Raw genomic sequence first — 15,774 nt, 5'->3', positions numbered from 1 at the left:
TTTTCTGGGTCTATTTAGTTAGATAGAGTCTCGTCAGTTGCCACTGAAAAATAGGTGTTTGACAAATATTTTAGTCACTATTCTTGTTGATGAAATTAACACTGGCCTAAATGTTACAATGAGGAGATTTGGGAGGAGTTTCGGGATCTTTCCCCCATGCATTTCCATTGTTTTGGTCGAGTTTGATTGACCTATTTACCGCATGTATGCCCAGAGAAAGCGGAGAATGAGAAGGAGATGGAGAACATTCTGAAGTTTGATTGCAAATGCAGAGAGATTTGAAAAGAGAACACAGAATTCTTATGGCATTGCACACTATAAGTGTGAACCGAAGTGACTTCACACAACGGCCCAAGCAAGCTGTACAAATAAAACGCAAACGACAGAGGACTTCTTACTTAGCTAGTCAAAGGAGTTCCCGTCTCCCGTGAAGCACTCATCCATGTATACGGGTAAGAGTCTAGCTACATTTTCAGATACAGAAAGTTGTTTTCATTGCAAATTAAACAAAGCCTACTGTTAGTTAGCTAGCTAGCTATCTACGTGTACTATCTGTGTAGTAATATTATTAATACTGCATAATTTCATGCATGGTGGCTAGCTATAATGATAGGTTTGTATAGCTATACTGTATGGGTTGGGATTATGGTTAATTGTTTAGCTAGCTAGCTACATTTCTTAACAAAATACTTCACTCCGCTAGATTATTACATGACCCATCAATTTAGCCAGGTGTGTCTGGGGGTGACTACGGCCATCTATCGTGTTTAATGAACATGTGTAATGTCTAGGCAATAGAAACCGTCCACTTAGCTAGATGTCTATTTTTTGTCTATTTTCCTGTTTTACAGCTTCGATGCTCTGGAGCCTGGTGTTGTTGACGCCAAGGAGCATTCGGACTCAGTCGGGACCAGGTTTCAGCTGCTGTGCAACGCGGATGTCCTTCCTCCCAGAGATGGTATGTCTGTACAAACACCACCTGGACTGGACACAGCTCCAAGAGCATATCTTTTTGAGAAGATCAGGACGTTTTGCAATGAAGAGGCCATAGACATCACATGCCCTGAACCAAAATTGAGGGTAGTACAGAAACAGGCTCTCAGAATATAGATCCCCTTGTTGATGCATGATACAGATGACCCAGTCCATCACTACAGTAAGACTGCTGAATGGCTAATCAATGGCGTTCTACTTGCACTCTCTGACTATTTGCACTGATTATGCACACTCACCTGACTCTCTCCTAACACTCACACACACACACACACACACACACACACACACACACACACACACACACACACACACACACACACACACGTTGCTGCTACTATTTATTATATTTATCCTGCTGCTCAGCCACTTTACCCGATTGTATGCATATACAGTGGGGAAAAAAAGTATTTAGTCAGCCACCAATTGTGCAAGTTCTCCCACTTAAAAAGATGAGAGAGGCCTGTAATTTTCATCATAGGTACACGTCAACTATGACAGACAAATTGAGAAAATAAAATCCAGAAAATCACATTGTAGGATTTTTAATGAATTTATTTGCAAATTATGGTGGAAAATAAGTATTTGGTCACCTACAAACAAGCAAGATTTCTGGCTCTCACAGACCTGTAACTTCTTCTTTAAGAGACTCCTCTGTCCTCCACTCGTTACCTGTATTAATGGCACCTGTTTGAACTTGTTATCAGTATAAAAGACACCTGTCCACAATCTCATACAGTCACACTCCAAACTCCACTATGGCCAAGACCAAAGAGCTGTCAAAGGACACCAGAAACAAAATTGTAGACCTGCACCAGGCTGGGAAGACTGAATCTACAATAGGTAAGCAGCTTGGTTTGAATAAATCAACTTTGCTAGAGTGCATTTGGATGATCCAGAAGAGGATTGGGAGAATGTCATATGGTCAGATGAAACCAAAATATAACTTTTTGGTAAAAACTCAACTCGTCGTGTTTGGAGGACAAAGAATGCTGAGTTGCATCCAAAGAACACCATACCTACTGTGAAGCATGGGGGTGGAAACATCATGCTTTGGGGCTGTTTTTCTGCAAAGGGACCAGGACGACTGATCCGTGTAAAGGAAAGAATGAATGGGGCCATGTATCGTGAGATTTTGAGTGAAAACCTCCTTCCATCAGCAAGGGCATTGAAGATGAAACGTGGCTGGGTCTTTCAGCATGACAATGATATTGTTGTCCTCTGTAGCTCAATTGGTAGAGCATGGCGCTTGTAATGCCAGGGTAGTGGGTTCGATCCCCGGGACCACCCATACGTTTAAAAAAAAGTATGCGCACATGACTGTAAGTCGCTTTGGATAAAAGCGTCTGCTAAATGGCATATTATTATTATCCCAAACACACCGCCCGGGCAACAAAGGAGTGGCTTCGTAAGAAGCATTTCAAGGTCCTGGAGTGGCCTAGCCAGTCTCCAGATCTCAATCCCATAGAAAATCTTTGGAGGGAGTTGAAAGTCCGTGTTGCCCAGCGACAGCCCCAAAACATCACTGCTCTAGAGGAGATCTGCATGGAGGAATGGGCCAAAATACCAGCAACAGTGTGTGAAGACTTACAGAAAACGTTTGACCTGTGTCATTGCCAACAAAGGGTATATAACAAAGTATTGAGAAACTTTTGTTATTGACCAAATACTTATTTTCCACCATAATTTGCAAATAAATTCATTACAAATCCTACAATGTGATTTTCTGGATTTTTTTTTCTCATTTTGTCTGTCATAGTTGACGTGTACCTATGATGAAAATTACAGGCCTCTCTCATCTTTTTAAGTGGGAGAACTTGCACAATTGGTGGCTGACTAAATAGTTTTTTTCCCCACTGTAACTACCTCATCTATTACCAGTATCAATTCCATCATTATTGATATTGGTATTGTTCTTGTACATAGTTTAAATTATTGTGGTCCCGTGTTGCTCAGTTGGTAGAGCATGTCTCTTGCAACGTCAGGGTTGTGGGTTCGATTCCCACGGGGGATCAGTATGAAAATGTATGCACTCACTACAGTAAGTCGCTCTGGATGAGAGCGTCTGCTAAAATGTAAATGTTGTGTTCTTTGTCTACTGGCATTGACACTTAAAGAAAAAATGTATACTGATACGTTGACACTGCACTGTTGAGGAAAATCATGCAAGTAAGCCCTTTACTCCTGCTGTATCCTATTCATGTGACAAATAAACTTTAATTTGATTTGGTTTGATATAGTGTGTGTTTACTAGAGACAATAATGTGAAGACCAACATGACCTGCACCAAAGTCAGATTAGGGTATAGGGCAAGGACTAGATCAAGTGTATTTTTAGATAAAGTGTATGTTATTCCTTATTATAGGCTACTACTTTCACCACTTTCACTCGCACTCAGTTTAGCACAAGGCCATAGACAGACACTTGTCGGCAGGTAGCTTAGTGGTTAAGAGTGTAGTGCCAGTAACCGAAAGGTTGCTGGTTCTAATCCCCGAGCTGACTAGGTGAAAAATCTGTCGATGTGCCCTTGAGCAAGGCACTTAACCCTAATTGCTCCTGTAAGTCGCTCTGGATAAGAGCGTCTACTAAAATGTAAAAAATGATTCCTTAAAGAGATGGGTGGGGCTAAGGCTTAAGAGGGTGTGAACAATGCTGAATGGGCTTTAACAAAGAACAGCTCTCTGGCAAGTGAAAAACGTTGAAAGGCTTTTACTCAAAACTGCAAATCATGTAAATTCTACATAAGCCCCCAAAGACAAATGGTGTCAATTTTTTTCCGCCATAGTTACACCAAACTAGTAAGAAGTGATGTGGTATATTGCTCAATGTTATTAAATTTTTTGTGACCTGAATCTTTTAACCAAAATGTCACAAATGAGACAGAAATGTTCAGCTGCCCCTTTAAGGGTGGGAGGTTACCGTGGTAATGAGGTCACTCAAGCTGCTCTAATCATTGTGACAGTGTAGCTAGTAGCCAATGTGTCTTTGCTAGCACCCTTACAAAAATGTACCATGCTACTATTGTGGTACTTTCATTTATACCATGGTACTACTATTGTACTTTCACTAATACCATTGTATTGTCTGAATCATGGACATGTAGAATGGTTTTAGGTTTTAGCCTTGAAGTATGATTGTACTGCCATTGTACCTAAATATTACCATGGTATTGCATCATTTACACCATAGTATAAATCTGAATCACGGAAATGTACCATGGTTTAGCTTTGAAGTATGATGGTACTGCCATGCACCTAAATAATACCATGGTATTGCATCATTCATACCATGTTATGGATCATGGAAATACCATGGTTTTTACCTGCATTATACATTCTACCATGGTAATGCACAATTATGATAAATGGTACCGAAAATGATCATATCATTACTAATTGTGCATTAACATTGTACAATGGCAGTATAATGCATTAAATAAATAAAGCCCCCAAGGTCAAAAGAGGTTGGTTGGTATTATATTGATGCATTTAAATGCCAATATGGGTAGGTTTCTGAGAAAGTCAGAGGCATTAGGCTACTATTGTTGGTCCTAGCTTGTCTGTAACATCAAAGAAAAAGGGAAAGAGTTTGTGTCAAAAAGTGGTAATACTTTATGTATTAATAGTACCGTTTTTTGCTCATGTTTGGCTTCCCTGTGTTACCAACCTGAAATGTGGGAGAATGAGATGTATGGTAGCCTAGCCCACAGAGAGACACTCGCTCTAGTGGTTACTTCACACACTCTCGCTCTACAGTGGCTCTCGCGCTAGCCTGCCTAGTCTCACTGACTCAGTTGAATGAGAGATAGTGGTGGAGAGTCGACTCCAAAATAATTGATTCCTCGACTCCCGGTGTCTACTCACATTTCAGGGTGGAATCGATTCCTCGACTCCTAAGATTCAGTATTTTTGCAACGGAGGAGACTGAGTAGTTGTTGTAAGCTACTTCCTAGAACACAAACTCTCGCATCTTTCACAGCAAAGAAAGGGAGAGGGAGAGGGGAGGGGCACAGCCAGGCATAGGGGCACAGCAGCCCTGTCCTCATCACATTCTCACTTAGTTAAAGTTAGCTAGCTAGCCAGCAAGGTAGTTAGCCAAGCTAGCTAGCAATCTGAGTTACTTAAGTTTGAACACTGGACTGGTGAACACTCATCCTTGAAACTAAAATAACACTGTTACTGTCTGAGCTTATTATGTTAGTTAGTTTTCCAAAATATGCAATCTGCAGGACAGTTGGCGCAGATCTATTATTCAAGCCATGTGCTTGCATTCATGATGAGATAAGATTGTTGGCTAGCTAGCTAGCTAAATTAGAACGTGTGTGACTAAAACCTGTGTGGCAAACATTTTCCTGCATGAACAGTTTCAGTCATCAGCGCATGCCATTTGCAGTTTAAATATATAGCCAATACATTTTGTTTTGAATAACAGTGTAATTTACATTATGGTTTCAGTAAGAAAACACAGTCGTAATGAACAGCTAGCGTATTCTTGTCATAACAAAATCTCATTGCAAGGTTGCCATAAAGTGCTTTATTTACATGACCTTTGTAAAGTACTGTAGTGAATTTTTACCTTTATTTAACTAGTCAGTTAAGAACAAATTTTTATTTACAATGACGGCCTACACCGGCCAAACCCGGACAACGCTGGGCCAATTGTGCGCCGCCCTATGGGACTCCCAATCACAGCCGGTTGTGATACAGCCTGGAATCGAACCAGGGGGTCTGTAGTGACGCCTCAAGCACTGAGATGCAGTGCCTTAGACCGCTGCGCCACTCGGGAGAATCGACTCAATATAAATATTGATGCTAAACACCTTGTGGTGATATTACGAACTGCATGTTACTGCATTTCGCTGCATCGGTTGTGAACTTGTGAATAGAGCAGTTTCAGATTTACTTTGACACAAAGTTGAATTAATTCAGCCATTCTTGGTTATTAGCTTGTGGTGCTTCAGCAAAACATGTCTGCATTCTTATTCACTGCCATAGATAGACAAATCTTTATGTTGTACCTAAGAAGGTAAACTCGCCACTCTCCTCGCCTCTGGTCTTTTCCTCTTCTGTCTTGTCCTGTCCAGTCTCCTCTGATGGAGGGGACTCACCTCTTACACTGCACTCACCAAGAGTGGTATGAGTGGAAAGTGGCATGTACGCTCATTATATAGGTGTGTGTGTGTGTGTGTGTGTGTCTGGCCATGTGTGTGACCATAAGTGTGACCGTGTGTGACTGTATGCGTGAGCAGCGTGTGTGTGTATGCACTTGCACATGCCAATATGCATCAATCCACTTAACTCACGCTAGCCTCCTTTACCCTCAGACCTGTATCCATTCAAGGTAATTTGCTTCATGCAGCATGTTAATGAAGCTGGAGCCTGAAAGCTTGAATGAGGCTTTGAGTGAAACTCTGCTGCCTCCCCTCAGGCATGTTACTCTAGTATATGTTTAACAGAATGATGAGAAAGAGGTTAGCGGAGAACGAGGCTTCGCCGAGTGTATAAACTGTAGCATTTGAAATGGAGATGACATTGAGGCAAAAGTGAAACACTGGGGCTGTGAAAGACTATGATAGCAACCATGAATTATCTGATTGGAGCTTATGCATTTTAATATGACAGCAGCACTGTCAGCTAAGGGTTTGGCTTAGAGGAGGACAGGAACAATCAGAGGAGAGGATTCTGAACATTCTAAGATTATCTAAAGGGATATCGTTTTTCTTTAATGATCAGTTTAGGTTATTTTAAATTATTCAATGAAGATCCATGAAAGGTCTCTACCAATGCATACACACATTACCAGTCTCTCTCTAGCTTTCTCCTTCTCTCTCTCTCTCTCTCTCTCTCTAACACACAAGCACACACATACCCGACACCTCCACTGACAGCTCCAAGCCAGGATTGGGGAAAATGTCAGCCCCTTCCTGCAGTTCAGCAGAAAGCCACTCCTCCTGGACCAAATGCCAGCTGTAACATCAAACACAACCTGGATCTGATATCAGCCGTGCCTTTTTCCCCAACGCAAATGTCAAAGGGGAAACAGTCACTGTGGGAGTCAATTCCCAACTCACGCATGCAGAACCATGTGCACACGGATACAAGCATGCACTCACACACTTATAGGAGAGTTGAGAGAGGGAGAGAGAGGAGACAAGGCAGGTGATCTATCACTAGAGGAGGCTCAGACAGGAGCTGTGTGAAATGTCAGACAGCACCTGTGTGTGTAGGTGGCAGAGTGAGTCAGACACCTCTAAACCACCAGCTCACCAAACATAGACAGGAAATGAAATGTTTCCTTGGGAAATAGAAAACCACTCTTCTCGCTGTTATTTAGGAGAATCTATCGCACGCACGCACGCACGCACACAGACACACACACAAACAGTTCAGTGTCTGTTCATTTAGCTGTCTGTCTATCTGTCCCCCACTTCCTCCTTTGAAGTGAATACTGATTCAACATGATGGGTGAAAACAAGTGCTTTTCACTACATACAACTTTCCCCAATGTCAGTTCAGGTGATTACGTCAAAGAATGGCAGAAATGATTTACGTTTGTATTGTATATGTTCAAACCGGGCACCAGTCTTCAGTAGGAATGAGGTATGTTTGTATTGCGTTGTGTTACATTTGTATTGTATTGTTGCTGTATTGAAACAGGGCCCGAGACATAAGGGTGTATAAAACACTTATGTATACATTGTCACAGCATTGTAGAAATGTTCCATTCATGAGTGACCTTATACTGTATCTCACTGACATACAGACTTGCACACACATAGGCAAGACACACACACACACACACACACACACACACACACGCATAGGCAAGACACACACGGAGACAGACAGACACACACGCACAAACTCAAGTATGACGGGCATAGATGGGTTGGTTATTTAGCAACAAAACCGACGCGTGCGCAACTATGGGTCAAAACAGACATGGTTGGCTAAGATTGTTGACAAAATGTAAACTATATTTTGTCTCTAATGTTTATTAAAAACATAAATAAATGTGCACAATGAGCACTTGTCTCTTAAATACATAATTACAGTTGTTGGTTAGCTACAGTAGAAGCTAGCGAATTCTTGCCATATAATCATAGACGTGACATCAGTCAAAACACCTCAAAACAAGACATGGTATCAAGAATGATAAAATTAGCTGAAAAGAGCCACCTATGATTCCCCACATTGCAGTTTTTTGTCATTGTTGCTTGCTATCTGGCCATCCAGAATTTCAACAACACACGGTCTTCTTCCCCATTGAAGCGTGTGCATCGTTTTCGTAACGTTGTCAGCTAACCCGTCTATATACACACACACACAGTCACACACACACACTCTTCTTCTCTCTCATACACACACACACACATTTTTTATGTTTGTAAAATGTATAACTGCCTTAATTTTGCTGGACCCCAGGAAGAGTAGCCTTGGCAACAGCTAATGGGGATACATAATAAATACAAATGCCCTGGGCATCCTGGCCTGAGGAGACAGTTTGTGTACCAGCAGGCAACATGGAAATGTCATCGTCCCCCTCCAGTGAACGTCATACTCTGTCCATGTTATTGCTATCACCAGGAACATACAGCAAATGTACACACAAACACACGCAATGCTACATGTATGTGTGCATGCATACACATGCGCAACCATGCACACATACATACAGTGCCTTCAGAAAGTATTAATACCCCTTGACTTATTCTACATTTTGTGTTAAAGCCTGAATTCATATACTTTTTTTCTCACCCATCTACACAGAATACCCCATAATGACAAAGTGAAAACATGTTTTTAGAAAACAAGTTTGCTATGACACTCCAAATTGAGCTCAGGTGCATCCAATTTTATTTGATAATCCTTGAGATTTCACTACAACTTGATTGGAGTCCACCTGTGGCCAATTAAATTGTTTGGACATGATTTTGAAAGAAACACACCTGTCTATATAAGGTCCCACAGTTGACAGTGCATGTCAGAGCAGAAACTATACCATGAAGTCCAAGAAACTGTCCGTAGATCTCTGAGATAGACTTGTGATGAGGCATACAGCTGGGGAGGTGACCAAGAACCCAATGACCACTCTGACAGAACTACAAAGTTCCTTGGCTGAGATGGGAGAACCTGCCAGAAGGACTACAGTCTCTACAGCACGTCACCAATCTGGACTTTATAGGAGAGTGGCCAGACGGAAGCCACTCCTGAGAAAAAGGCACGATAGCACTCCTGGAGTTTGCAAAAAAAGCAAGTGAAAGAATGAGGCAAAATATTCTGTGGTCTGAGGAGACAAATATTTTACTCTTTGGCCTGAATGCAAAGTGTTATGTCTGGAGAAAACCAGGCACAGCTCATCACCGTCTAACAGAATCCCCACCGTGAAGCATGGTGGTGGCAGCATCATGCTATGGGGATGCTTTTCAATGGCAAGGACTGGGAGACTGGTAAGGATAGAGGGAACAATGAATGGAGCCAAATACAGACAAATCCTTGATGAAAACCTGCTTCAGAGTGCAAACGACCTTAGACAATGACCCCAAGATACAGCCATTACAACACTGGAATGGCTTCAAAACAAGAACGTGAAAGTCCTTGAGTGGCCCAGCCGAAGCCCAGAGTTGAATCCCATTGGAAATCTATGGAAAGACTTGAAGATTGCTGTTCACCGCCGCTCCCCTTCTAACTTAACAGAGCTGGAGAAAATCTGCAGGGAAGAATCCCCAAATCCAGGATGTGCAAAGCTGATGCAGATATATCCAAGACGACTCAAAGCTGTAATCGTCGCCAAAGGTGCTTCTACAAAGTATTGTGATATTTCTAAAAACATGTTTTTACTGTCATTATGGGGTGTTTGAATTTAGGCTGTAACACAACAACATGGGAAATAATTAAAGGGGTATGAATACTGTCTGAAGGCACTGTACAGGCATACACACATACGAGCGTACATAACACAATCCAATGTTTTTACATGTGTAAAGAGGAGAAAAAACAGATAGCTTGTATATTTTTTTCTCTCCAAGAGGGAACTCAATAAAAGGAAGGAAAGCATCACGGAAAAGAGAGAAAGAAAATAAACTTTCAGTGAATCAGTGAATCATATTCATGAACAGTCATGAATATGTTTAAAGGGGAAGGGAAACACTAGGCTTTAGAACGCCAGCTATCTGTAAATCACCATATTGCCATTGTCGCGTCAGTGGTAGGAGAGAACATTTTGGAATGACCAAAAATGGCTGTGTTTACCCGAGACAGCAGTAGCTCTGAGTCTGAAAATGAATTAATGGCAGAGGGGGAAATAGTTAGGGTTTCAATAAACAACCTGAAACCTTTCATGATTGAGCCGATCATTGCCCCAGGTCGAAAAGTTTGTTCTCGTGGCAAGAATAGCAACATACAGTAGCTCGGCCTGTAACACAAACTGGTGTCAGTGCGGATGCTGCCAGACAATGGCCAGGGAGCATGAGTGTGTGTTGTAGAGAGATGGCGGCGATACAGCACAAAGTCCAAGCGGATGGTGATGTATTACATCCAATCAGAGGTTTCTGTATGTCTGGATGGTGATGTGTCACTAATTCTTATGAAGGACTTGGCAGAAGAGGTTACTCGACCTGTCAGCAGCCGGTAAACCAGTTAATGACAACCAATAATGGGGAGGATAATGTAAGAACTAGAATACAGCCAACGGTAATTACTATCACTACTGATGGTAACGTTCTTACATTTTGATTACACGACCGGGGTTCGAATCGCAGCCTGCAAAATGTAACTTCATAAATACATTGAGATGTCGTTTCGATGGTGGATTAAAGTACTATCAAACTAATTGATGTTTTTTTCTTACCGCCAGTTCACCCTATGGGCACAAGGGAGACTTGGAAGAGGTGTACGGCACGTCATCCCTTCGTGTGTGGTCTCTTCTATTATGCCCACATACCCAGAATCAAGTGGCATCTACATAGGGTTTGAGCCACAGGAGGTTGGTGGAACCTTAATTGGGGAGGACGTGCTCATGGTAATGACTGGAGCGGAAATTGTGGAGTGGTATCAAACCCACATGGTTTCCATGTGTTTGATGCCATTCCATTTGCTGCGTTCCATCCATTATTATGAGCCGTCCTCCCCTCAGCAGCCTCCACTGGTTTGAGCATTAATAAAATCTAGCCTCTACTACCAAATAAAATGACTATACATGGAGTTTGTTCCAGTTGTCTGCGGTCATTATTTTTCAAGACATAATGTTAGCGCCTCATGTAATAACACCTTACGTAAAACAACGAGACAATCTGACCTGCTATAAGATTTTGTATCTTATAATTCTAAGACAAGGTTTCGAAAGATATTATAAGTTCGCATAGTCGACTATAACAACAGATTCAAGTGTAACTAGAGAAACTAGCTTGGAAGATAAAACTGCGAAGAACTGGCCCGGTTGCTAGAGTGGTGACTTCATCTAGCTTAGGCTGCCATCTAGTGGAACGCAATGGTAACTACACTGAGCAGCTAGTTGGAGATCTTAAGACACTCAAGTTGCCACTTTGTTTGACAAAAAGCATACATTACAAAGGTGTCATAAATAAAAACAAACAAACCATGTAAAATAAGTAGTGTAGAAATGCAGTCAGATATTCAGCAGGAGGCAGAAGGTCCGGGTGCATAAGTGTTGACATATATTTACAGTGTTCAAGTAGTGGTACCCAGTAAAGATATTTACAAAGACAAACTGGATGAATAGACTTACTGGTGATAAAAAAACGAAGAAACCGAGCCTCAAGCAGGCTTACCCTGTTGTTACCTTAGCTAGACAGGTTGGGGCTTACCAGGCTAAAGCAGCCTCCCCAGTCAATTTTCCAAAACAGAACTGAATTGCCACCTAAAACAGGGCCATCCTGGAACGTACCATAAATCATCATAACACACAACACTGACTAATACACACAAATGTAATTATGTAAAAGTACCACATAACATAATATTCAAACATTCAAATATACAAATATTTCATAGCGATCAATCTACGAGACTTCTATACTGTGATTCCCTCTATGGACGGGTGTGTCTTTGGATTCGGACATGAATGGCCAGCTCCATCTCCATTTTCTGAACCCTAGCCCACTCCCTTAAGATGACTGATTTTCTCTATCTTTGGGCACTCAGGAGGGTCCGCTGCAATTGTCCTACAGCCAGATAGGTGTTACACAAATCATTTTTGGTCATTTCATCTCAGCCAGCAGATGAGCTCCCGTCTAACTGACCTTCTCCATCCATACTGTTGAACACTGGGCTATGTGCCTACTGTATAATATGTGATGGCTGTTTAATGATTCCACTTTTTATGTTTGTGGGTCATTGTGATGCATAACACATTTATCTAAGGTGGCACTAACAAAACCAGCTAGCTAGCTAGCTAGCAACACTTGTTGACAGCTAACGTTACTAGCTAACATTAGCTGCGCCAAAACAAACTAGCTAAGCTTACCTTCACTGACTCGTGCCACCTCCTCCGTTCATCCTTGACACTGAAGTCATCGATGTTGTCGATGATGGTCGGTCCATAACCCTCGAAGTTGAAGATGGAGGGGCAAATGGAGGGCTTCAATGTTTGACTTCTTTCCATTCAAAAACTTCAAAAGTGCCCTTCATAACTAGCCCTCCTCGGTGAAGTGCTCGCTGCAGACCTTGCCTTGAGCTGGCACGTCCTCCCTCTTCAGGACCTGGAGCCACTTTTTCCCATCATTGTGGGTCCTTGGGTAGCCGATAGTAGCTTACACATGGATTGTTTTGTAGCAATTAGTACAGCCTGGGGATACAATTCACGTTTGAATTACTTGTTGCCATTTTCGTCGTCCACTGCTCACTCTTCTATTCACTCTTCGCGGCCACACAAGGGGGATGCCGCCTGGAAATTCGAGGCCTGGTATTTTATCCAAAACTCAATACCACAGACAATTTGCTCACTCCTACCAATGACGCATTGGTGTCAGTCGTTACAATCGCAATTTAAGATTGCCCTGACCATAGGTCAATAGAATAATAGTATTGAGAGCTAATCATGTGTAGCAGCCTGTACCGAGGCGTTCCTCTCCGCTTCACCCAGCAAATTTTGGCCATTTAGATGACATGTGTTTTTGATTAGTCTCATCACAGGGTGGTGCCCAGTATGTGTGCGTGTGCCTCTGTGTGTTTTATTGAGCATACTGTTTATTGTGACTACGCACAGGACAATATCGACAGGACTTGTAGTAGTCTTGGGTTCCTCAGCATTAACCATCACTGTAGCCTACATTTTCTGTTTCCACCTTTCTCCTAGCAGCCACATAACCTTTGTACCCTCCATGCTAGCCCACTCATGAGGTGGACAAATAGCATATCCCAAATCTTTTAAATTCTAATTTTAATGTAACCTTTTCTCTCTCTCTCTCTCTCTCTCTCTCTCTCTCTCTCTCTCTCTCTCTCTCTCTCTCTCTCTCTCTCTCTCTCTCTCTCTCTCTCTCTCTCTCTCTCTCTCTCTCTCTCTCTCTCTCTCTCTCTCTCTCTCTCTCTCTCTCTCTCTCTCTCTCTCTCTCTCTCTACCTCTCTCTAGCCTTATCTCATCCAGACGGTACTACTTTGAGATCCTTCACAAGCAGGATGACAAGGGGTCAGACCACGTGGAGGTTGGGGTAAGTCCACACAACTTTATTCATTTATGGGGAGGTAGGTTACTAGCGGAAGTTGTTTAAGTACGAAACTACTAAACTAGTGCCAGGCATGCTCTCTTTACTCACTCAAGACTAGGTATCTGTCCCTCTCTCCCTCCCTCCCTTACCCCCCTCCCTCTCTCTCTCTCTTGCTGTCTCTCTCTCTCTCTCTCTCTCTCTCTCTCTCTCTCTCTCTCCCTCTCCAATCCCTTCCCACTGAATGCAGACAGGTGGGCAGGGTACAGGGAGGGAACAGGCTGTGTTTGAAGTGGAGGAATGCCGAGAGAGAGAGAGACTATGTACAGACTCAGTGAGCATAGCCTTGCTATTGTGAAAGGCCGCCGTAGGCAGACCTGCTCTCAAGAGAAGACAGGCTATGTGCACACTGCCCACAAAATTAGGTGGAAACTGATCTGCACTTCCTAACCTCCTGCCAAATGTATGACCATATTAGAGACATATATTTCCCTCAGATTACACAGATCCACAAAGAATTTGAAAACAAACCCAATTCTGATAAACTCCCTTATCTACTGTGTGAAATACCACAGTGTGCAATCACAGCAGCAAGATTTGTGACCTGTTGCCACAAGAAAAGGGCAACCAGTGAAGAACAAACACCATTGTAAATACAACCCATATTTATGTTTATTTATTTTCCCATTTGTACTTTAACTATTTGCACATTGTTACAACACTGGATATATACATAATATGACATTTGAAATGTCTTTATTCTTTTGGAACTTCTGAGCTTAATGTTTACTGTTAATTTTTATTGTTTATTTCACTTTTGTTTACTATCTACTTCACTTGATTTGGCAATGTTAACATACGTTTCCATGCCAATAAAGCCCTTAAATGAGAGAGAGAGAGAGAGAGAGAGAGAGAGAGAGAGAGAGAGAGAGAGAGAGAGAGAGAGAGAGAGAGAGAGAGAGAGAGAGAGAGAGAGAGAAAAGGTTACATTAGATCATATGGTCATAGAGATCATATGGTCTCACCTTGTTGTTGTTGTTGCCTCGGTCTGGGGCCAAGTTCAGTTGGTTATTCACTCCCGAGTCCACGAATATTCCATCCAGTATTTCTGGAAAATTGGGGGAAATGTACCAGAATTTTGCAACCCTAGTTAGGACTTTTGAGTATAACTATTGCATCTGTCCCTCTCTCTCTCTTTCTCTCCATTTCCCCCTGTCTCGCTTTTTCACTCCTACAGTTGTTTTGTAGCCTCAATGTTCACTCTTTATGTAATGGAGAGAGCTAACTTAAGGGTAAAGTTCCAGAAAGTAGTCCACACGCCTGGTGTGTGTGTGAGTGACTGGGTGAGTGGGCTCGTGATAATACATGGTGTGGTGTGTTGTCTCTGAAAATGTGCTTTATTATCTCACATTGGATTCCCTTTTTTTCCACACTATCCAGAGGGTCTCTGTCTCTCTTTATCTATATCTCCTCATCTCCCTCTCTCTACATACATATACTGTATAGATGTATCTCTCTATCTCTTCTCTATGCATCTCCCACCCTCGCCCTCTCTCCTCCTCTATCTCTCTATCTCACGCCTCTCTGCATCTCCCTCCCTCACCCCTCTCTCTCCTCTCCTCTCTCTCTCCCTCTCTCCCTCACACCTTCTCTCTCTCTCTTACTATTCCTATACAGTAACACTGTCTGTCTATTCTGTGATGCTCCGCTGCCTACATCCAGACACATAGACCCAAGTGGACTGTATGGTCAAATCAAATCAAATGTATTTGTCACATGCTTCATAAACAACAGGTGTCGATTAACATTGAAATGCTTACTTACAAGCCCTTAACCAACAATGCAGTTTTAAGAAAAATAAGTGTTAAGTAAACAATAGATAAGTAAAAAATATAAACAGTAAAATAACAGTAAAAATAACAGTAGCGAGGTTATATACAGGGGGTACCGGTACAGAGTCAATGTGCGGGGGCACCGGTTAGTCGAGGTAATTGAGGTAATATGTACATGTAGGTATAGTTAAAGTGACTCTGCATAGATAATAAACAGAGAGTAGCAGCAGCGTAAAAGAGGGGTGGGGGGTGTTGGGGGGGACAATGCAAATAGTCCGGGAAGCCATT

At 42.2% G+C, this 15,774-nt stretch overlaps 1 protein-coding gene across 1 annotated transcript in view; it reads left to right on the top strand.

Moving 5' to 3' along the window:
* b4galnt4a (beta-1,4-N-acetyl-galactosaminyl transferase 4a) overlaps positions 1 to 15,774 on the top strand; it is a 476,874-nt gene that overhangs the window by 362,278 nt on the left and 98,822 nt on the right. Inside the window, exon 8 of the mRNA XM_045227106.1 lies at positions 13,582 to 13,660. Coding sequence (XP_045083041.1) covers positions 13,582 to 13,660 — 79 coding nt within the window. The remainder of the gene's footprint in view (positions 1 to 13,581; positions 13,661 to 15,774) is intronic.

This window comes from Coregonus clupeaformis, chromosome 19 (genome assembly GCF_020615455.1).
Source record: "Coregonus clupeaformis isolate EN_2021a chromosome 19, ASM2061545v1, whole genome shotgun sequence".
In the NCBI taxonomy this organism is placed as follows: domain Eukaryota; kingdom Metazoa; phylum Chordata; class Actinopteri; order Salmoniformes; family Salmonidae; genus Coregonus; species Coregonus clupeaformis.
This window is presented reverse-complemented; position numbering and strand designations above follow the sequence as displayed.